A 22739-nucleotide genomic window follows, 5' to 3' on the forward strand; every position below is an offset into this window, starting at 1 on the left:
TTATACTTGATGCCTCAACTCTCTAGTCTCTACTTCAATGGCCGCTAGTAGTCACTTTCAGGGCATGTACGACGTCCGCATTGAAGCCTTAGCTGCTACGGTCACTTTCTCAGGGAATAAATCCCGAACGAAAATTCGTCCTTTAAACCAAAACCTCGCGTCGTTTCGCTTTATCAATCGCTCACAAGAACAACTTTCATTATACCAATTTCTCACTTTGTAAATCCTCCGTCTGCCGCATACAAGTACTGCCCTGCATCAGGTCGTAATATAACTAGATTCTGTAGTAAACGAAATTTTAACATGTCTATATGTGCATCATTGAGAAATACTAATTAACTCAATATAGATAGAAAAATATTTTTATTTATCCGCCCCTGGATCCTACTTTTATCTATTGCAATGTATGATTGCACAATTCTTAATTTTTTAAGATGGGTGCAATGAATACTTTCCATACTCTTGAAGTAACATTTTCCACTATCCTTGCTGCACTCGTATGTGTTAAGGAGGCGTGACACTACTTTGACTTGATGACATTTGGTGTAACAGTAAGTAAGCTTAGTTAGTCTTGCCGTTGCTATGTCATACACTTCTAATCTGCTTTAGTGTTAAATATCATCCATGATGACTGTGATGTTATAGTTGGTGCTAAGTTGACCCAGACTTCAGGCATTTTCAGGCCTTATTTAGGAGGCCTATGCACTGAATTTGCCCCTTGCACATTTAATTATGTTTCCATATTGTCACTTAATGGAATAATTAGCCTGATTTTCGGAGATGGTAGGCATCTACTTTATTGGATGTACCTGTCATTATTTCAGTATTCAAATGAATGCAGCTCCTATTTTTCTCTAATTGTGATTCCAATAAACTGTATTTGCTTTCAGAGCTTACAATGAAAATTTTAATTTTTTGTCAACAGGTTGGTGCCATGAGATCAGATGGTTGGCGATCAAATATTGATCGTCTCCTTATAACAGTTGCAACAAATGCTTGCAAAGTGGGATAGGCTGACAACAATAGTACCGTAGTTTATGGTGAAGCTACTCCTATATGGGCAGACTTCCAACTTGCTACTTTACGCGCACTTTTGGCATCCCTTCCTTCTCCTGGTCGTGTTCGCCCTCCACATCTTGCTCAGGGTCTCAAACTTTTTCGTAGAGGTAAGTGTTGTTCAATGTCATCTTCTTCCCATGCATCTCCATGGGCTGTCTCCAAGTTTTACGTTTGAATTGGAGGCACGAACAATTTTATATAATTAAGATAGATGAGGGGATACCAGGTCAAATTGGTAAACCTGAAATAGAGGTTGCTTGATTTTGTCCTTTGTGTAACTAACATGAGCGGTATAATTGGAGTACTTGTTAAAATGCTTGTCAAATGACTGATGTATGCCTGCAATTTGTCGTGGTAATTTCGTTTGACAGTAAGAGGTCTTCAATATGTAAGATATGGAAGGAATATCCGTACTTGTAAGAGGTTCTTCTGCGGGGCTACTTGAACCTTCTTTTTTTTTTTAAGTTAATGGAATTGAAAAAGTCTACTTTTCTCGACTTCTTGCTCATAGATTTATGCGTTCTGGTGACTGCAGGCAGTCGAGAATCTGGAACAAAAATTTCTGAATATTGCTGTCATGCTCTTTTGACCTTGGAAGTGCTCATACATCCTAGGGCCCTTCCATTTATAGATCTTCAATCGGCAGTTGACCATTATGGCAGTGCTAGCCTCAACCTTCCAGACGTACACTTCGCAGATCACAGAAAGAACACTTCATTTCATTTTAGCACACTAGGAAATGAGCCTTCTCAACCAGAGTCTGGAGATGATGATCTGTACGAAAGGTGGCTGGCAAATGGTGATGAAACAGATGTCAATGACCTTGGAAAATATACCAGCAGTGATAAAGAATCCTCTGGGACCTCTACCCATCCAGCATTTGAAAAGCTTCCTCATGGTGATTCTCCTTCCGAAAGAAATGAGCATGAAGGTGGTGAATTTGGGGCATCAGTCTGTTCCATCCGTCAATGAGCTTTTGGTCGGTGGAAGATGGGGCTCATTCCGAGAGGAGACAATGAGTTTTGACAGCAGAGACAACGTGAGAGAGGTCTGAAAGGTTTCTGATGGGTGTTTTTCGTTCGGGATGTATTCCCTGAGAAGTGACCGCAGCAGCTAAGACTTCAATGCGACGTCGTACATGCCTTGAATGTGACTACTAGCCGCCATTGAAGAGAGACGAGAGAGTTGAGGGTATAATTGATAAACCCTGCATTTTTTTATTTTTATTTTATTATTTTATTTTTTTTTGTCAATCATCATTTTTGTATTTATATCCTAATCTAATTATGGGGGGAGATCCAACTGAACCTACGGGAGGCGGATAGGGACAGGATTATCACTTAATCAGACGGGTGCACTATCCACCGAGGAACATGGTACCTGAGAATGTTAAATTGATTTTACCACCCAATTCAATGTTAAATTTATAGATGATTTAACTTTTCGCTTTCTTATTTTCTTTTGAGTTTTTTTTTTAATTATTATCTTATAGCCTTTAAGGTTTCATATCATTCCGTAAGAATTAATCCACATAATTGATGAGAACTTATAGTTTTTTTCATCCCAATTTTTTTTTCTCACTTTGAAGACAAACTTGTAAATTTCATTGGATATAAAACTTCGAGTTATTTCTAATTCCTGGCTTATTACCAACTATGTTACACTTGGATGCCAAAATAAACATTTATGTATCATCAAATGAAAATCACTACAAATCCTTCACAAGTAGTCCGACTAATTTCGTAATCTGATAATTGTCAGCAGAATGACATAGGTACGAATGACAGAAGAGTTGATACTCTCAAAGTGACCTGCCGATGGAGCAAATTTTATTTAACACATAAATGTAAAATCATTCATGCATGTCTGACAAAGGCAATCATGCCAAGGAACTGGCCAGACAATTGTGATAAAGCTCGCCAACGAGGATTGCTAGAACTTAGTAGGACATACCTGGAGAGCAGCCATGCCTACTATACTTCCAATCAAGGAGCGTATGGCAGGATGAAGTTCCAGTTTCCGAGTTGAGAACCATAAGCCACCAATTGCTTCTAAAGTCGTAGTGGCAAGTATACGATGATCTAGCTGTTAAAGAAATCGAGTCTTGTTATTAGAAAATTTTGCATGCCAGCACAAAATATGGATTCTAACAGAGATGAGATTTCATATTTGCATCCGGTCAGAGAACTAAAGTTAGTTGCTTTCCATCTTTCGAGTCAAATGAAGCATAACTTTTCCAGCAAGCATGAGAAGACTTGATTGACTCTCACTCAACTCTCCACCTACGTACTCCACTACTAATTTTTTGTTTTGGTTTTTTGTCTTAGTAGTAGTATTTCTTTTTTGACCAATCCTCTAGATTCTCTTGCTTGGCTTTGGTAAAACCTAAGAGATCCCAATATTTCAGCCCGATAAAGAAGAAAATGAGAGCTAGCTAACATAGGAAAGAAAATACCTAGTAGTATTAACTAATAAGTAGCATTTCGAGCAGACTACACTGAAATAGAATTCACAATATTAGATAAGGGAATTACTGTTAAAACAATAATAAAGTCAGACAATGTGGGTTGTAGCCCAAACGAGAATGCAGGACTAGAATGGCGTTTCTTGGATGCCCAGTATCAGGAAAGAAGTGGAGATTTAGACATAAAATGCATGACAAATTTTCACTTTAGGATTATCAGAAGTTTAAGTTTCAGTGTCAAGTGTCAACACAAGTTGATCGTTAACACCACCACTTCGCTAATGGATTAAAAACAAAAACACATTAGCAAATTGCGCACCTGGTCACTTCTATTGGAGCGCGTCTGAATGCATCTCATCGCCCTGTTTCCGTGGCCGCTTATTGGTTGTTCCCTTGGCGAGTGGAATTCTGTAGCAATATATGTGATGGGGAGAACTAAGAATCATGTTATGGTATGTATTTGCTCCAAACTATGACCCTTGGATGAGTTTTTAGCTAAACTAATCTACTTTTCGAAAAATAACCCCAAAGTAATGCTCTTTCAGTTTTTATTCCCTTATTAATCTAGTTATTGCCATGTCGACTCCCCATCAAAGGAAAAAAATAACTTGTAAATCTTTTGTTTATATATTACATAGTTTTTCTTTATTTAGTACCTTAAGGACATTTTGTAAGCAAATTAAAAAAAGGAAAGTGGATCCATAATTAGTGTTTTAAAATTGCTGATCACCCTCCAAATTGCAATGATTTTGCTGAAGAACCTTTTTTTTTTTGCTGCCATTATTCCTCCCTCGCTTTATTCTTGATTATTATGTCACAAGTTCCTTTCTTTTTTACTTGTTACTTGCAATTTTATATATGGTAGTCTCCTAACTTTGTAAATTTTAAGAAGTTTGCAAAAATTCAAATTGTTTGAAGTACAAGTAAACATTCCAAAAGAATAGGAGAAAAAATATAACTAGGTCAGTGTAAATATCAAAATTAACATGCTATATGAGCCAATCTAATGTGAGAAATACTAATTAACTCAATAATAGATAGAAAAATAGTTTTATTTATCTTTAAGATTGTACATAAGTAGCAACATTTGAACTATTGAAAAGTTATTAAAAATCTATTGATGTAGATTGCACCTCTTAATATAAGATGAAAATGTGAATACTTTCCATACTCGAAGTCCACATGATAACAAGTAAGTTAACAAGGGAATATATTTTGTAAGTGCATCAGTTTGGAAATAGTTTTGAAGAATGAGATTATTGTGGAAATAAAGTCCCCTGGATTATACGTTTCGAACTGCTTTTACAACATTGCTAAGTGATAAGAGAAGCCTTCTATCATCTACTGCATTCATTCATCTCAAAATTGCGTAAAACCTCTTACGAGGATCAAAAAGCCCCTAATTTTTCTAACATGCTTACGAAGAACTTCAAATTCAATATACAATGAATTTCAACACATTCATTAGTAAATCTAATCGAATACTGCCCAATCATACACATACATTTTCACTCAATCAGAGTCGGGATCACCATCCACAATATCAGGAAGTGAATCCATTGAAGTGTCATCATTGATTTCTAGCACCAATCCAGCGCCCCTTCCTATGTTTGATATTGTAGCAGAAATTTTTTCAACAATCCTAGTGTATTCATGATCTTGGCTTGTCACCACATCCTTCGCAGATGTTGGCGTGACACTCTGCTCAGTAACCATAGTGTTTCTTTTACTTGCTGAAGAAGAGACATCTTTTCCTGCTGCTACAACAAAATCTGTATGACCATCAGCTGATGTAGCACTGCCTGAAACCAGTCCATCTGATTCGGTGGCAGTATGACCACCAGCTGTAGCAACCAATATTCGCCCTTCAATATGATCGCGTTCCTCTGTCTGCTTGTAGCTTTCCGGAGTCGGCAAGTCAACCATTATCTCATCCCCATCTACTGGTACTTTGTCAGCTGCAACAGCCATTGATTCCCCAAATTCACCACCTTCACGCTTATTTCTTTCAGAAGGAGAACCACCATGAGGAAGCTTTTCTAATGCTGGATGGGTAGAGGTCCCAGAGGGTTTTTTATCACTGCTGGTATATTTTCCAAGGTCATTGACATCTGTTTCATCACCATTTGCCAGCCACCTTTCGTATAGATCATCATCCCCAGACTCTGGCTGAGAAGGCTCATTTCCTAGTGTGCTAAAATGAAATGAAGTGTTCTTTCTGTGATCTGCGAAGTGTACGTCTGGAAGGTTGAGGCTAGCACTGCCATAATGGTCAACTGCCGATTGAAGATCTATAAATGGAAGGGCCCTAGGATGTATGAGCACTTCCAAGGTCAAAAGAGCATGACAGCAATATTCAGAAATTTTTGTTCCAGATTCTCGACTACCTGCAGTCACCAGAACGCATAAATCTATGAGCAAGAAGTCGAGAAAAGTAGACTTTTTCAATTCCATTAACTTAAAAAAAAAGGGTTCAAGTAGCCCCGCAGAAGAACCTCTTACAAGTACGGTTATTCCTTCCATATCTTACATATTGAAGACCTCTTACTGTCAAACGAAATTACCACGACAAATTGCAGGCATACATCACTCATTTGACAAGCATTTTAACAAGTACTCCAATTATACCGCTCATGTTAGTTACATAAAGGACAAAATCAAGCAACCTCTATTTCAGGTTTACCAACTTGACTTGGTATCCCCTCATCTATCTTAATTATATAAATTGTTCGTGCCTCCAATTCAAATGTACAACGTGGAGACAGCCCATGGATTGCATGGGAAGAAGATGACACTGGAGGCTGGACAGCACTTACCTCTATGAAAAAGTTCGAGACCCTGAGCAAGATGTGGAGGGCGAACACGACCAGGAGAAAGAAGGGATGCCAAAAGTGCGCGTAAAGCAGCAAGTTGGAAGTCTGCCCATATAGGAGTAGCTTCACCATAAACTACGGTACTATTGTTGTCAGCCCATCCCACTTTGCAAGCATTTGTTGCAACTGTTATAAGGAGACGATCAATATTTGATCGCCAACCATCTGATCTCATGGCACCAGCCTGTTGACAAAAAATAAAAATTTTCATTGTAAGCTCTGAAAGCATATACAGTTTATTGGAATCACAATTAGAGAAAAATAGGAGCTGCATTCATTTGAATATTGAAATACTGACAGGTACATCAAATAAAGTAGATGCCCCCCATGTCAGAAAATCAGGCTACATTCCATTAAGTGACAATTTGGAAACATAATTAAACGTGCAAGGGGCAAATTTAGTGCATAGGCCTACTAAATACGGCCTGAAAATGCCTGAAGTCTGGATCAACTTAGCACCAACTATAACATCACAGCCATAATGGATGATATTTAACACTAAAGCAGATTAGATGTGTCAGCAAGACTAACTAAGCATACTACTTTAAATAGATACCGGTAAGCATATAACTCCAGATAAGTACAGCTAGATAGACCATTACACCGTCTACATGAAGTTTCAGCTCAAGGAGCTTAATACTGGCTGCATAAAAAGCACAATTAACAGGATCTACCATGGTACAAGACCAAAAATGAAGCACCTCTCTAAGGCTTCCAAAGTGAATTCTTATTCCAAAATAACCACAGAGACAGTAGAAAGAAGCAGAATGAAAGACCAACTTGAGGTACTTTGTGAGCACACCTTTTGCTAAGTCAATAGCTAAAGTAGTATTCTCATAAGCATATAAATGATGGTAACTCAATGCATTTAATTAGATAAAGAAGGAATATACCACACTCAAAAGAGCTTCTAATGCCTCTAATGCAGCAATCCTGACAGATATTGCAGTCATATTTTGGGATGTCTCCACTTCCAGACCACCTTTAGCAGATTGGTCTCCAACAGATTCAGCTGAAGTTGGGTGCTTCCTTTTTCTCTGAAAACATTGTTGCAGTGCATCCTGTAAGGTCTTTGAGCGTGCAGCAGAGTACGAGCCACCACTCTCACGACCATGAGGATCCAGATCAAGCAATGCATTGCTTATAACTTCCTGGATCAGATATATTGCAATCCCTGTCAAGAACCACCACCATTAGGAGAAACAATTCCATGTGACAGATCTCTGTGTGCATCTGTATTTGTTTGCGAAAGAAGGAAAGAGGTAGTAAAGGGTTATTGAATTGAACGAATTACAAGAAGATTTTTTTTTTTTTTTTTTAGTATCAACAGCACTACTCTAAAAAACATCACTTCAAATTTGGTAAGCACCAAAACTATTGCCACTGAGTTAGATGCTAAAAAAAAAATAATCGGTTGTAGCATGCTACAAAGTCAAACCTATATCAAATATGGATTAAGAGAAAGGCAGGTAAGGGGAAAAAATTGTCACACAAAATTGGTAAAGGATGCACAATGGGTGCACGATTTTTTTGTTAGCAAATTTGGCAAAAGATATATATGAAAACATCTTCTAAATCACAAAAAGAAACAAACGAGGTTAGATAACAAAAGATTACTGCCTGGTTATGACACCAAATGTCATCAAGTCAAAGTAGTTTGATTAAAACTGTGAGCATCAACCTGATACCTCCTTATAACCTTCTACATACGAGTAAAGCAGCATGTTCGAACTTAGATACGGTAGTAGATCAAGTAGAAAATTACCATCATGTTCAAAATGTCTTCAAATAAAAACACGAGTATGGACAATTATCTAGTTCTCACAAAAGAAGTTGCAAAGCAATAGACAACATGCAAATGGTATCCCATAAAAACCTGAGATGTCGAAAAATCTCATGTATATGATATTGACCAGTGAAAAAAATTAGAGAACTCAAACCTGAAAAGTATCATGCCTTTTGAAGAATATTAACCTCAGCCAACCAAATGCACTTATAAACCTTTGATAGTCCTTTATGCTCAAGTACGTACAAGATCAATCCCGGTGTTAATATCATAAATCACACGTTTTGCCTAATAAACTCATCAAGGCCAAACTGACAGTAGCTCTGGACTCATGCAAAGTATTGAGGTTCATTTTGTTTTAGTATTTCTTTTTCAGGGCTCTTGACAAGCAGCATACTTATAGAAAATCACCTTAATTGCAATGATCTTCCATAGAACATGTAGACTTGTAGAATGTCGGGATATTCAAATGACAGTTTTATAAAGCAAATTTTAACAAGATTCACGAGTTCCAATGCTACAGAATTTTTAGAGGTTTCGAAATAATGAGCAACTTATGCTCCATGTGCTTCTATTTTTGAACCCCCAATATGACAGAAATGAGCAAGAGGAGGAGGAGAAGAGTATCTCATGCTTACAAGCATATATTCTTGCACATGCATCCATAAGGGATCAAAATGCATGACAGATGAACTAAGCGCAGGAACTAACATCAATTTCCAGGCACCCAATATCAACATAAGCAAAGAGGTGAAAAGATATGTTAAACAATTACTTACCAATCCCCATGGACATCAGCAAAACTTTCATAATTGAGTAAACCTTAATCCTTAGCTCTGGCAGGACGCATGTCCTAAAATATTCTGTTAGCAGTCGTGTGATATCTGCCACATGTGGTAACAACTGACTGCAAAAGCGCATACAAAATCAAGTTACAACTAACATTTTTGAAATGTAAACTAAAGAAGGAAGAGGAAATCAAACTAAAGAGCATAGCTTTATATCCAACGGACAAAGAACTCAAGGACAAGCTTTATAATAAGATATAAATAGAGTGATTACATTTAAAAGAGAACAAGAAGAAGACAAATCAGTCACCTGCGAAGTCCCTTTACATTAGAACTCAGAAGCTCCAGGCTGCACCTATGCAATTCAGGAAGTTCTAAACAAATCAAGTCCTGTCTCATGGCAGTCATAAAAGGGGAGGATTGTGAGAATGAGCCATCGACCATCAGCACTCTCTTAACAAGAGCTACCAGTGAACGAACAGGCACAGAAACCTGCATAGAGCACCAGACAAACTTATGCTCAAGGTAACGAGTTCATGTATCTCCCTTAAAAAATACAAGAAATCAATTCGGTCCTTTACACATATTTGATATCATAAACTAAACGAGGCATATCACCTGAACGGGATAAGCATCAGTAAGCATTGTGCAACAGCAGGTCATCAGGGTAGAGACTCTTGAAACTAATACTTGTTCAGGCCCTGAACGGGATAAGCATCAGTAAGCATTGTGCAACAGCAGGTCATCAGGGTAGAGACTCTTGAAACTAATACTTGTTCAGGCCTCTTCATTGCCTGATCTGAGTTTTTTGCTGATGCCGTTAGCCCTCCTAAGGGAGGTGGGGGGTCCTTCCCTGGAGGAAGTAACAACCTCACTACCTCACTACTTCTGGCCTCTGCAACAGGTGAATATAACATCAGCACCTAAATATTCAATCAAAATAGCAGTTCCATCTCCAAATTAAAGCAACTGTTACCTTCTTCTAGACCTTGGAACATAACATTTAGTTGATTATTTATGAATATTAAGACCTTCTGCATCATCAGTGACCAGCTATCCTCATCTCCTCGGGATTTTGGAAGTAAGGCCAAGCCATGAGCAAGTTTCTGCAGACCAAGACAAATTAACTCTTTTTGGATTGGCTATAACAAGCCAACCTAAAATAAATGCATCAAGTAATTCTATCACCTTGAATATACTGACAGGACAATTCTCTGACACAAATTTTGAAAATATAGAGGATTCAACCTGCAAATTCACTGTATATCAGTAAATCATTCATAATAATAGCCAGCAAAACCAGTTAAATATGTCTAGTAGAGCAACTTGGTCCTGTCAGTTCCTTTTTCCTTTTGTTAGGGGATGTTAGTTCTGGATAAAGAAACTTAAAAGGATGAGCAAACCCAGAATATAAGCATCAGAACAGCCTTCCCTTTGTATATCTGCTAATGAAATGTGAATCTAAGATCAAACACCAGACTAAGATTGAAGAAAGGAAAAGGACTCTATTGCAATGTAAACCAACCTGCACATAGTAATTTTTAAAATTTCTAAAGCCCAATCCTCTCACCACTCAAAAGATTAACAATGCTTTTTCCCAAGTTTATATTAGCAATTTCCAACATGAATTTACATGCAATCTGTTGCATTGTCAATACCTCACCAGGAGAAAGAAAAACAATAAAAGGTTACCCCGGAAATCCCTACCTGACTAACAACGCAAGTTTAGGAACCCTAAACATCAAGCAAACATTACCCAGGATGAGATGTAGCATTTCAAACTATACATCTTTCTTTGCAGGCCAATTCTACTATATAGTTCTCCACTCAGATTCATGTTCTGCAAAGAACAGTGCTGGCAAAAGGACCATAGATAAGTATGTGGTTCTACATTTCTAGCATGTAAATAGTGGCCACCTTCATTTCTTAACCTATACATAATTGTAAGAAAACAAGAAAAAGTTTTTGGTGATTCTCAAAATAACTCAAATCTGGACAGCAAACACCCATTGGCATTTGAGAATAGATTATCAACAAGATGCATGAAAAAATCATTTCATACAGAAAGAACTACTCACACCATCGTAGTGTCGGCTGACAGAAGCAGGAAAAACATTTGTAAGTGTGCACAATAAGGAGATAGCTTCTTCCTGCACAAGCCAATCATGAAAAAAAAAAAAAGAACTTACAGATTGAAAAGGACAAACAACTGTGAAATTCTGCATAACTCTACTACTATGAAAACATACAAATCAAAAAGCAGTACGCAATTATTGACTTTGGAATGTAGGTTGATGAAGAACGAGACACCAGAATCCTGGTAAAGTCAAAAAAATTTAATAACTATATCGTTTTCTCCAGGATTAATTTCATTCAAAAGATATTGTGAGAAGTAGGATATGCTTGAGTTTGTTTGGATAGGAGGTTATTTGCAATAATTGCTGTAACACTTTTTGTGATGTGATATATGTGAGATAAAAAGGTGGTTGGAAATTGTGTTTATGATATAAGTAGAAAAAAATTTGAAATTTTTTTTGCAAATCTTCCTATCCAAACAAACTATTCTTCTAGAATACTACCACATTTTATATTTAAATGGGAAATCATAAAGAAATGCAAAACTTGCAAGAGGAATAAATATTTTATGCATCAAATGTGGTAGAATGAAATCAATCAGTTCAGGAGTTAAATAGATCAATTCGTGAGGAAAAAAATTTCCCAAAAAAAAAAAGAATTTCCTACAGATTTATACCTACCCAGAAGGCATCAGAGCTATCCTCATTTAATAGCTTCAGTACTGGTTGAACAAGCTTAGAGGCTTGCGAATTCCCATCTTTCTTCGCATTAGGAAATCCACCCAACCTAAGTCAGTCAAAACATGAGCAGCACTGCTATGGATACTGCAAGAACGCATTTCATGACAAGCCAAGCACTTCTACTAACAAATTTAAGCTTGAAAGAGCAAGCATGCTATTGAATAACATCTCAACAAGTTAACTCCTAAACCCACTCAGCATCAAGAAAGAAAAGATAGACTGCACAGTTCTTCTCTGCAACATCTTTCTTTGGATTCCCTTTGCAGAAATGCAGGAAATGCTCTTAAGATTAAAAATAAGACATCAAAAAGGAAATCCAGAAATAATCCCTAAACTCGTGTCATGGAGAATTGTTTTTTTAATGCTGTAAAGTACAAAACAAACCTTGTGAACAGATCAGACATTGAGGCACAAGAAGCGACCCTCACGAAATGGGAATCTTAAGGAGGCTGCTCATAGTGACAAAAGGGAAAAAAGAAAAAAGAAAGAAAGAATATCTTTATCAGTAAATTATTTAATAGAGTTTCAACTAAAGAGCACTGTTAAGGTTATGAGAAAGCAAGGAAAGATAGCAAGATGTGAATCCCCATAGTAACAGCAGGATTTCAAAATTTTTACAGCTATGAGGTAAATACCGGACATAGTAGTGTTTAATATTGGTATGATTGAACCAAAAAACTCCCTCTATCGCCAGTCAATCACAAAATTATTTTCACGTTTCTTAGAAACCATATAATCCTACATCCCTTTGTTCTTTATACGCCAAAACTTTACCCATGTGTTTGTCATTCGACCAATATGGTGGTCATAAATGTTTCTCCCTTCCCTCAAGTCTTTCTTAACATACTTGCCACCATCAAAGTACGACATTCAGTTGGGAGCAACAGGAATACATGAACTGTGACATTAGTCGAGGTAAAAATGCAGGAATAATAATTGCAATTGAGGAAAAGGAAAGGCAAAATTGATGAATTTGATTAATAGCATTTTTAAATCATAAAGATGGAAAGCTACAGATGGCAACAACACCACTTAGATTTTGGTTGCTCAAAGAGTCCAGTGATTTCCAGAAAACGTTTAAATGACAGATTAACATCAAGCACGAGAAAAGATATCTCTAATAGGCAAAAAATGTCTGATATGTCACTGGGAAAAGCTCAAATACCTGCATATGAGACAAGATCTTGTTGAACCATTCTGAGTAGGAAGCCATAAAACGCTCTGAACTGCATTCCTGACTTGTCAATCCTAGCAAGCATATTCCAGCCCAGGATTTATCTGGCTGTATAATATTCATTCAAATTACTCCTGAAATGAGTTCCCCGTGGCTCTTGACAACTTCTAAAAGAGTATATAATAATTGTTTCTGTTTAAGTGTGATTTTGCAATCTATCACTTTTAGACAATTGTACACATGCATATGTATATGTGGGTCTCTGTTGCAATAGCATTTGAGTATACAGCATAAAACTGAAATACCGCATTCACCTAATAAGAAAAAATATATGTATATATATACATGCATATACTAATGAAAAAAAAGCTGTATAACTTGTTGGAACCACAAATCAAGGTGTTCACACCTTTCAGTTATGAACTTAATTTTAACTCATCGGCTTATAGCCCAATTTTCTCTATTACTACAATCAACACGGAGTTAAACTTCTCACAAATTATAAGGGTTCTAAACTGATGTTCTGTGAAGTTGAGATGGGTTTGGTTTTTTGCTAATTTGAGAGTCCCTGACTCAGTTCCACACCATTTTGACTCATACTTTCTGAGTTTACATATCTCTAACTAAAATGCGTGCGCCATGATACCATCTTGCTTTACATTGAAAAGATGATTAGTTTAAAAGCATATGATCAAGTGTGACTAATAATTGAGGAGAAACGTAAATGTAGAATGTGCTCTAGAATATTTTACCATGCTACTGGAAGCAAGGGCGGAGACCCGATTGACCCAGGCATCGACGGCCGACTTCCAGCCGTCACTGAGCTTTTGGTCGGTGGAAGATGGGGCCCATTCCCAGAGGAGACGACGAGTTTTAACGGCAGAGACGACATGAGAGACGTCCGAAGGGTTCTGAAGGAGTGTTTTTCGTCTGGGATGTATTCCCTGAGAAGTGACCGCAGTAGCTGAGACATCAATGCGGGCGCTCGCATTGAAGCCTCTGCTACTGCGGTCACTTCTCAGGGAATACATCCCAGACGAAAAACACTCCTTCAGAAACCCTTCGGACGTCTCTCACGTCGTCTCTGCCGTTAAAACTCGTCGTCTCCTCTGGGAATGGGCCCCATCTTCCACCGACCAAAAGCTCAGTGACGGCTGGAAGTCGGCCGTCGATGCCTGGGTCAATCGGATCTCCGCTCTTGCTTCCAGCAGCATGGTAAAATATTCCACAACACATTCTACATTTACGTTTCTCCTCAATCATTAGTCACACTTGATCATATGCTTTTAAACTAATCATCTTTTCAATGTAAAGCAAGATGGTATCATGGCACACACATTTTAGTTAGAGATATGTAGATTGTAGTAATAGAGAAAATTGGGCTATAAGCCGATGAGTTAAAATTAAGTTCATAACTGAAAGGTGTGAACACCTTGATTTGTTGTTCCAACAAGTTATGCAGCTTTTTTTCATTAGTATATGCATGTGTATATATATATATATATATATATTCTTATTAGGTGAATGCGGTATTTCAGTTTTATGCTGTATACTCAAATGCTATTGCAACAGAGACCCACATATACATATGCATGTGTACAATTGTCTAAAAGTGATAGATTGCAAAATCACACTGAAACAGAAACAATTATTATATACTCTTTTATAAGTTGTCAAGAGCCACGGAGAACTCATTTCAGGAGTAATATGAATGAATGGGTTTGTTTGGATAGTGTATTATTTGAAATATTATTTGGAATAATTACTGTAGCACTTTTTGTTATGTGATGTATGTGAGATAAAAAGGTGGTTGGAAATATAAAAAAGTGGGTTGAAAAATGTATCTATGATGCAAGCAAAATATTATTTGGAATAATTGGGATACCCAAACAAACTCGATATTATACAGCCAGATAAATCCTGGGCTGGATTATTATACAACCAGTTAGGGAGTTTATGAAGGACGAAAGAAAAGAAAAGATAACTTAGGAAAGAAAGGAAAAGAAGGGAAAAGATGCATTTTTGGTTTGGGAGTTCAATGAAAGAAAAGAAAAGAAATGTGTTTCTCTTATTTGAGAGTTGGAGAGATATGAAAAGAAAAAATTTTATGAGAATATAACTTTACGTATTTTCCCTTTCAATTTTTAAATTAAAGTCCAAATATTAGCTTTCTTGTTCCAATAAATAGAATATTTGGACAGGATAAAATTCCAAAACAATTGCATGTGCATTCTCACAAGATGAATAATAATAAGTTGAGTTCTCAAATGGTGTAGAGCACATTTTTTATACGTTTCATAATTATTAGCCCTATTTACAAAAAGCTAATTGTCTGTGATCAGATGATCAGAGTCAGGGGCTGATCCCATGGATGATAAAACTCCTAGAGGCATCAGTTTTTGTGAAGCTGTTTGGATTGTTGATTTATAACACGAAAACTGGAATCCATGAGAAATGAAAGTTCTTGCTGGATCATTTTTTAATTTGAAGCTTACGTAGGCAAATTAACAAACATATTGTATGCATTCAAATTTCATATTCATGTATTACCGCTGGAGCTTACACGTACCATAACCATGCAAGATATAATCACAAATCAATACTATAAAAATCAAGAGTTCGTTGACAAGAATTTTATGAGATAGAAAATGAACAAAAAATTTAGAACTTTTTATAAACAATAACAATCTATACACAAAAAAAATACTTTTTCACAATTTTCTAGAGAAGATTGAGCAAAGAAAGAAAGAAGAGATTGAGTTAAAGAAATATCTTTTATTATTGAATTGTGGATGAAGAACAAAAAAAAATCAAAGAACTAGTTGGAAGTATAGAAAGTATAGAACTCAGAAAGCTTTGCATTGATGCTTTTACAAATCAACTCTAGGATATATCGGGAATAACGACGTTTTGTATCAACTTTTAAAGGATAAAATTGTCATATTAAAAATATCCTTTGGCGCCCAACAAGTTTCCGTCATTTTCCTTCCAATTTTGGGTGGAAAAATTTTCACCAATTAGAGGAAATCCCGTCCGTTCATTTCGTTTCTCTTCCGTCCTTGTTAAAACTTCTAAAGAAATGAAATGGTAATACTTTCCTTCAGGATACTTTCTTTTCTATCCTTTTCTCTCGATTCAAATGAAGCCTAAGTTTGAATCAACGGACGTATAATTTGAGGGCTACAATGGTCATTAGGGATTTTCAGATCGGATCCGAAAACATGGTACTCGAGAATGTTAAATCTATTTTACCACCCAATTCAATGTTCATTTCTAATTATTAAAAAAAATTAAATTATTATTTTATAACCTCTAAGGTTTCATATCATTTCCTACGAATTAACCCACACAATTGATGAGAACTTATAATTTTTTACACCCAAATTTTTTTTTATCTTACTTTGAAGACAGACTGATAAATTTCATTTGATATAAAACTTCAAGCTATTTCTAATCCTGACATATTACCAACTATGCTACATTTTGATGCCAAAAATAAACATTTACGTATGATCAAATGAAAATCACTGCAAGCCCCCCTACGAGTGATCCGACTAGTTTCGTAACCTGATAATTACCAGCAAGTCCCGTGATCAATGTTTTAAAACCCGGACCGTCAAGCGAACTGGTGAAGTGAAAGGGTCGAGATTCAACCGGTCGGACCGGTTCAACCCTGGTTCAATAAATAAATAAATAATATATATATCCTAATTTGCATCTCCTGTTAGTGTACTATCTACATGCCTTTCCATGAACAGCAGCATTAGATTAAATCTAAATGCAAGTTTCCTAGCTCAGGAAACACACACACACACACACACACATCTATGCACAGAATAAGATATAAATGCTAAACTACAATTAACATAAGAGCAATATCCAACAATTAACGCACACAATTAACATAGTTATCCAACTTACATGTCCAATTGTCTAATATTAGAATTAACAAAAAACAATACAAGTCTAGAAAACAATCAAAAGGTCCAAACAAGTCCAATTTATAAGTCGTCATCATGATAAGTCATCTTGACAACAAAGCTTCATCATTCATTCTGGGACAACAAAGCTTCAAAAGGTCCTTTATTAAGCTTTTGTTTTTCTTCCATTGTCTGGGATAGTCTTTAATTCTATATTTGCAATCTGTTTACAAGTACTTAAGTAGGTTTGACCAGGACAGTTTCTTTAGGGTTGTCAGACTAAGGCCAATTGCAGAATCATTAGCCTCAAGAACATAGTTAGAATCATCCACGGTTAGAATTGTTCTTAGTGATGTCAAAAATATATTCATGTAACTCAGAATTTTTATACCTAGGCTAGAATTTATATTCTAACATTCTTGGTTACACCTGGCAGCTTTTGGTTGCTTCTCTAGTATTCAGACTCCTTGTACATGTTTGGTATTAGACAGCAGTCTTAATATGTAGACATAATAGTTTTCCAACTGTAAGTTGTGCATAATTTAATGAGCTCTAATTAGTCAACAATAGATTTGGTTGTTTACCTTTCAGAAACAGGAGGTCACGGAATGATTTAGTAGCATGTAAACCTAGCAAGGGACTTATATTATTTAATAAGTGGAGTAGCATTTGAGCTTCTGTGAAATACACTAATGGTGGATTGTAGAAAAGATGATTTGAAGAATATACACCAAAAGGACAGAAACCAGATATGTATAAACATTTTGTCTTATAGACAGAAGCAGAAAAAGCTTTGGCTAAAGTAAGAAAAGAACCTTGCTGTACAGAAAATCAAATTCTGTTTCATCATAGAATCTTTGTGTCACTGCACTTCGGTTAATAAAGTTTTCTAATTATAGGATTAAGTGTTTACCTATAACAGCTAAAGATTGAAAGACTGGCAACTATGATAAATGGTAGTATGAGATTATTATTGAAAGAGTCATGGTTATTATATCTATGTTAACCTGTTATATTAACCCGACAAGACAAACAAGAAGATTTGTTCAACAACTGAAAAACATGCTTTGGAAGATTGTGTCAAATTCTCACTTCACTTCACCAAGTAACCAAACGTGTCAAAAATTCATCCCAATTCGCCAAATGGAAGTACTTGAAGCAAGGGAAACTTTCTACATGCTTCAATATCAAATTATAATACAACTCCACAATGACTTGGTTATCAATTACTGAATTAAGTGACAGAAGGGACCATATGATAGGCTGTCCAACTGAAAGACCGAGGACTTTTTTTTTTCTTTTTTTTTTATCCAGTTTTCAGATAATACCAAAAGAAAAAGACTTTTACTGAGGCCGTTGGTGGAATTTAGCAGTGAAATACTGGGAATTTAGCAGTTTAGTACCAACATCTGGTACCTGACCACCAATTAATTGACATTTTTGATTGTCGGCCAAAAACATTAATAGGGAGTCTACCTCCCAATTAAGTTCCGGTTTCAACAGCGGCGCAACTCAACAACAGGGCAACCAAATTATCTAACGAGTCAAAAAAAAGGAAAATTGCAGGACAAACAGACTGACTAGGGGTGTGCATCGAAATCGAAAGCGGTAATTCGGAAGTTTGAAATCGGAAATTTTCGAAATTTTGGCTTCAGTTTTCCCGACCGAATTCGAAATCGAATTCGATACCGAATTGAATTCGGAATACGGTGGATTCCGAATTCCCCGAATTCTTTTTTTTTTCCGCCTCTATTTAAGAGGAGATTTGAAAGCCGTTCCTCCTCCAACCAAAACAGGTTGTTAACCAGAATCATTAACACCAATTTAATCCACGAACATGTCATGAACACATCTAATCATTATCTTCTATCTATTAAAGTTCAACCCTGCTGAGTGCTGAGCTTCAGAGATCTCAGAAAGAGCACAAACAAATGCCAATTGTAACTGAAAGTCATAGCACCTTCAGCACATTCACATATTCCACGACTAATCAACTTAAAAATAGGCAAACACCCTAATTTACATTGTCATATATAAATTTAGAAACGGGCAAACTGTCTTTTGACAAATTTAATGTTCGCAGCCAGAAGCATGAACAGAAAACACATACAGTGCACAAAAATGTACAATGGCGTCTGCCTGCTGGATGGTTTTCAAGATGTGCTTGGAAAACACATAAGTGAAAAACAGAAGTTGAAAAACAAAAGTTCAGCACCTCTGTTGCTCCGTGTATGTCAGGGAGAAGAAGAAACAAAGAAATTAAAAAGGTCAAATAATACAATTTGTTAATTAACACTCAAAACCATTTTTTGTGCGTATTAGTACCCAAAGAACGCATTTAACTAAGAAAAAATAAGGATTGAGCATGCCATTGAAATTATTGATGAAAAATCACTGGCGTAAGAAACATAGCTGAAAAAGGTGAGTAAAAGCACTGGCGTACCTCAAATTGTCCGACAGTCTTGAATATGAAGGCTGATGGTGTCTGTCTCTGTCGGACTTGAAGAACTGGTGTTCAATTTCAGGTGTGATGCAAATCACGAGTGAAATCTCTGAGGTGAAAGAGGCGATGGAAGCGGTGAGTAGGGGTGTCGGTGAGAGAGTAAACTGAGTCGGTGAAAGAGAGTGAGAGGGAGTAAGCTTCGTCGGTGACGAAGACAGTGACGAAGAGGCGATGAAGGAAGAGGCGGCGCGGCGGAAGCACAAGGTGAGTTAAGAGAAATTTAGGCTTTTGCAGATAGGGAAGCTCAATTTGTCGGAACTCGGAAGCTCGATTTCAATTAGTAAACTTATTATGTTAAAAACTATATTATATTATAATTATATTTAAATATTATTATTAGAAATCGAATTCGAATTTCCTAAATCGAATATCCAATTCGAAATCGGTAACTCCGATTTCAAAATTTTTATTTTCGAATTTGACCCGAATTTGATGAATTCGAAAACGGAATTACCGATTTCAGTTCCGAATTATCGAAATTCCGAATTCAATTCAAAATCGGTTTCGAAATCGAAATTTTTCTAGTTTGCACATCCCTAAAACTGACAGCTTATTTAATTTGAGGACAAACCAAAAAAAAAAATTGATTTAGGCTGATCAGCTTATAATATAATCATTTAGCTACTGCTGCAATGACAAGTTAATAAGGATCATATGCCCAAAAATTACGGCAGTATATAGGGCCTGTTTGGAACCTGAGTTTTTTGGGAGTTTGTCTAAAACTTTACTGTAGTGCACTGTAGAAGTTTTTGAAAAAATTTTGTAGAAGTTTTTGTAAGGTGAAAAACTTTTGGGAAAATCGCCAATTTAGTCCCTAAACTTTTTTTTTCCGTCAATTTAGTCCCTATATATTATTTCTAGCCAATTGGATCCCTAAACCTATATATCGGTTCCAATCAAGGATCTTTGCAGCGGCGCCACCGTATAATTTCCATTAGGTTCATAATCGTGCAATACAAAAGGGGCATTTTAGGGAATTCCATTCTGGCGCCTTTTCCAATTAAAAAGTAAATCGATGTAAAGCCCAAATCTAGGTACTACCTCTCTTGCACCAAAGAGAGCTGTCCAATTTTTGCAGACCCGCGTAGAAAAAGCACTGTAATTCAATGCATTCGAGAAAGAATTGGGACAAAGCATCCTCAAGCTCAGCCAGTGATCAATTTATTAACACCGTCAAAGGATCAAATGGTTCAGAAACAGGAAACTCGATTTATGAAGGAAACGAGAAATACTACAGTGGAGACAACATCGTGCGATGCTATTGCCAAGAACAATGCCGAATTGTGACTGCTTGGACAGAGGCAAATCCATCAAGAAGGTTTCATGGTTGCAGAAATTATGGGGTAATTTTTTTGTATGTGCATAAAGTTTAGAATTTGTTAAAATATTTCTTGTCTTTTAACTATGAAATGGTGGTAAATGCAGAAACGTGGTGCTTGCAGATTTTTTTTGTGGTATGATCCACCCATACCCCAAAAGATGAAAAATATAATGGGTGCACTTTTAAGGGACCTGAGAAGTGTTGAGAGAGAAAACGCAGCATTATTGATTGAAATGAACAAGTTGAAGGCAAAAGTGAAAATATTGTTTATAATTTGTATCTGTTTTGGCGTTTTACTTGTTTTTGTACTTGGAGGCAAGGAAAGGAAGAAACAAGGTTTGCTGGAATTGAAGATGTTGCAGTAGTTTTGAAGAATGTATGGAATTGTATGGTTCATCTGTACTTTAAAATGAAGTAAATACAATTGAGTTTTCATCTATGTTTGACTCTGTTTTGCTTCTGGATTTGTTATTACTCTGTTTTGCATCTGGATTGCTCATGTAAGTTTCTGTGACAAGTTCAATGTTATGCTGACAATGTTGACTGAAGTGGAAGAATTGCAGAAGTGATGGCCATTAAAAAATTGGGTAAACAACAAAAAAGCCCCCTGTGGTTAGGCAATCATACATAAAAACCCCTTGTGGTTTCATATCATACCAGTCGATACCCCGTGGTTTGAATTAACCTGAAAAGTGGACGGAAATCGTCAAATATTCGGCGTGTGTCTTAAACGAACTGCAAAGGCGCGTGCATATGCGAAAAACAGATTTCCACCACAAACTTTCACCTGATATGCCTATTTTAGCCTTCACTCTTTAATAATAAGAGACCAGCTTCCGTTTCTTCTGAGTCTTCATTCAATCTGTTTCCAGATTATTCAGTAACTACTGTAGACACCAAATTTTTAGTGTATTTTTATTTACTGTTATTTTTATTTTTCATGCTAGTTTTTATTTACTTTTAGTCTTTTATTTTTGTTTTAAGTCATTTTAGCATAGAATTTATTTTTAAAAAAAAAAAGGGGGAAACCCGCAAGCGGGTTTCAGGCTATTTAACAAATTACTTAAAAAAAAAAAATTTTTTTACATGCAAGCTGCGTTGAGTTGCACATGCCCATCGGAGGGCCCTAGGATGCCCAGCAAACCTCCCCTCTCATCCTCACCCTTCAGGTGAGGGTTTGAGAGTATGTGTTTGATATAAATAGAACAGAAAAGCAGCTTTTAGTCATTTTACATAAGGGGGAAACCCGCAAGCGGGTTTCAGGCAGGCTATTTAACAAATTACTTTAAAAAAAAAAATTTTTTTTACATGCAAGCTGCGTTGAGTTGCACATGCCCATCGGAGGGCCCTAGGATGCCCAGCAAACCTCCCCTCTCATCCTCACCCTTCAGGTGAGGGTTTGAGAGTATGTGTTTGATATAAATAGAACAGAAAAAGAGGGAAACCCGCAAGCGGGTTTCAGGCTATTTAACAAATTACTTAAAAAAAAAAATTTTTTTTACATGCAAGCTGCGTTGAGTTGCACATGCCCATCGGAGGGCCCTAGGATGCCCAGCAAACCTCCCCTCTCATCCTCACCCTTCAGGTGAGGGTTTGAGAGTATGTGTTTGATATAAATAGAACAGAAATGCAGCTTTTAGTCATTTTACATAAGGGGGAAACCCGCAAGCGGGTTTCAGGCAGGCTTCCCTTTAGGATTTAGAATATACAGCTTGATATCCTTTCCTGCATATTGTCCCCCACTGCCTCCATCATTTGCTTTCTTATGCCCTCCGATTCCTTATTTAACACGATTTGCTTTGATTTTATTTAGCAGATCATCGACTCAAGCCCTGGATTTTGTCCAAGACATTTTTTGTTTTCATTTTGGATTTTTGGGTGTGTATTTATCGCAGACTTGTTTCGTTTACTTTTTAATTGGAAAAGGCGCCAGAATGGAATTCCCTAAAATGCCCCTTTTGTATTGCACGATTATGAACCTAATGGAAATTATACGGTGGCGCCGCTGCAAAGATCCTTGATTGGAACCGATATA

General features: G+C 36.6%; 2 protein-coding genes and 1 long non-coding RNA gene across 4 annotated transcripts; 1 reads left to right on the forward strand and 2 right to left on the reverse strand.

Annotated features, from left to right (window-relative positions):
* Nucleotides 1-4841: 4841 nt before the first annotated feature.
* LOC113763446 lies at nucleotides 4842-9725 on the reverse strand. Of its 2 annotated transcripts, XM_027307268.1 has the most exons (6): nucleotides 9589-9725; nucleotides 9281-9462; nucleotides 8962-9089; nucleotides 7290-7570; nucleotides 6340-6580; nucleotides 4842-5910 (listed from the first exon to the last, which is right to left on the reverse strand). In XM_027307268.1, the coding sequence occupies exons 1-6, from the start codon at nucleotides 9631-9633 to the stop codon at nucleotides 5036-5038; spliced, it is 1752 nt and encodes a 583-aa protein (XP_027163069.1). In that variant the 5' UTR covers nucleotides 9634-9725; the 3' UTR covers nucleotides 4842-5035. The 2 variants fall into 2 exon arrangements, with proteins under 2 accessions (XP_027163069.1, XP_027163070.1); XM_027307269.1 differs by lacking the exon at nucleotides 7290-7570 and having other exon boundaries at nucleotides 6340-6522.
* A 478-nt stretch (nucleotides 9726-10203) lies between these two features.
* On the reverse strand, nucleotides 10204-13704 carry LOC113763448. Its single transcript, XR_003467348.1, has 4 exons — nucleotides 12952-13704; nucleotides 11723-11832; nucleotides 11049-11120; nucleotides 10204-10218 (listed from the first exon to the last, which is right to left on the reverse strand). It is a non-coding gene; the product is annotated as an uncharacterized LOC113763448 (long non-coding RNA).
* Nucleotides 13705-20204: 6500 nt separating this feature from the next.
* LOC113759698 lies at nucleotides 20205-21069 on the forward strand. Its single transcript, XM_027302273.1, has 2 exons — nucleotides 20205-20726; nucleotides 20809-21069. The coding sequence occupies exons 1-2, from the start codon at nucleotides 20490-20492 to the stop codon at nucleotides 21067-21069; spliced, it is 498 nt and encodes a 165-aa protein (XP_027158074.1). The 5' UTR covers nucleotides 20205-20489.
* Nucleotides 21070-22739: the final 1670 nt, after the last annotated feature.

This window comes from Coffea eugenioides, chromosome 2 (genome assembly GCF_003713205.1).
Source record: "Coffea eugenioides isolate CCC68of chromosome 2, Ceug_1.0, whole genome shotgun sequence".
Lineage (NCBI taxonomy): Eukaryota > Viridiplantae > Streptophyta > Magnoliopsida > Gentianales > Rubiaceae > Coffea > Coffea eugenioides.

Coding starts and splice junctions, on each gene's coding strand:
- LOC113763446 (XM_027307268.1), bottom strand. CDS start 9,633: ATGACCTGCTGTTGCACAATGCTTACTGATGCTTATCCCGTTCAG. Junction 9,090..9,280: donor AATGTAAAGGGACTTCGCAG/GTGACTGATTTG, acceptor GCGCTTTTGCAG/TCAGTTGTTACCACATGTGG. Junction 6,581..7,289: donor TAGAAGCTCTTTTGAGTGTG/GTATATTCCTTC, acceptor TTTTGTCAACAG/GCTGGTGCCATGAGATCAGA.
- LOC113759698 (XM_027302273.1), top strand. CDS start 20,490: ATGCATTCGAGAAAGAATTGGGACAAAGCATCCTCAAGCTCAGCCAGT. Junction 20,727..20,808: donor ATGGTTGCAGAAATTATGGG/GTAATTTTTTTG, acceptor TGGTAAATGCAG/AAACGTGGTGCTTGCAGATT.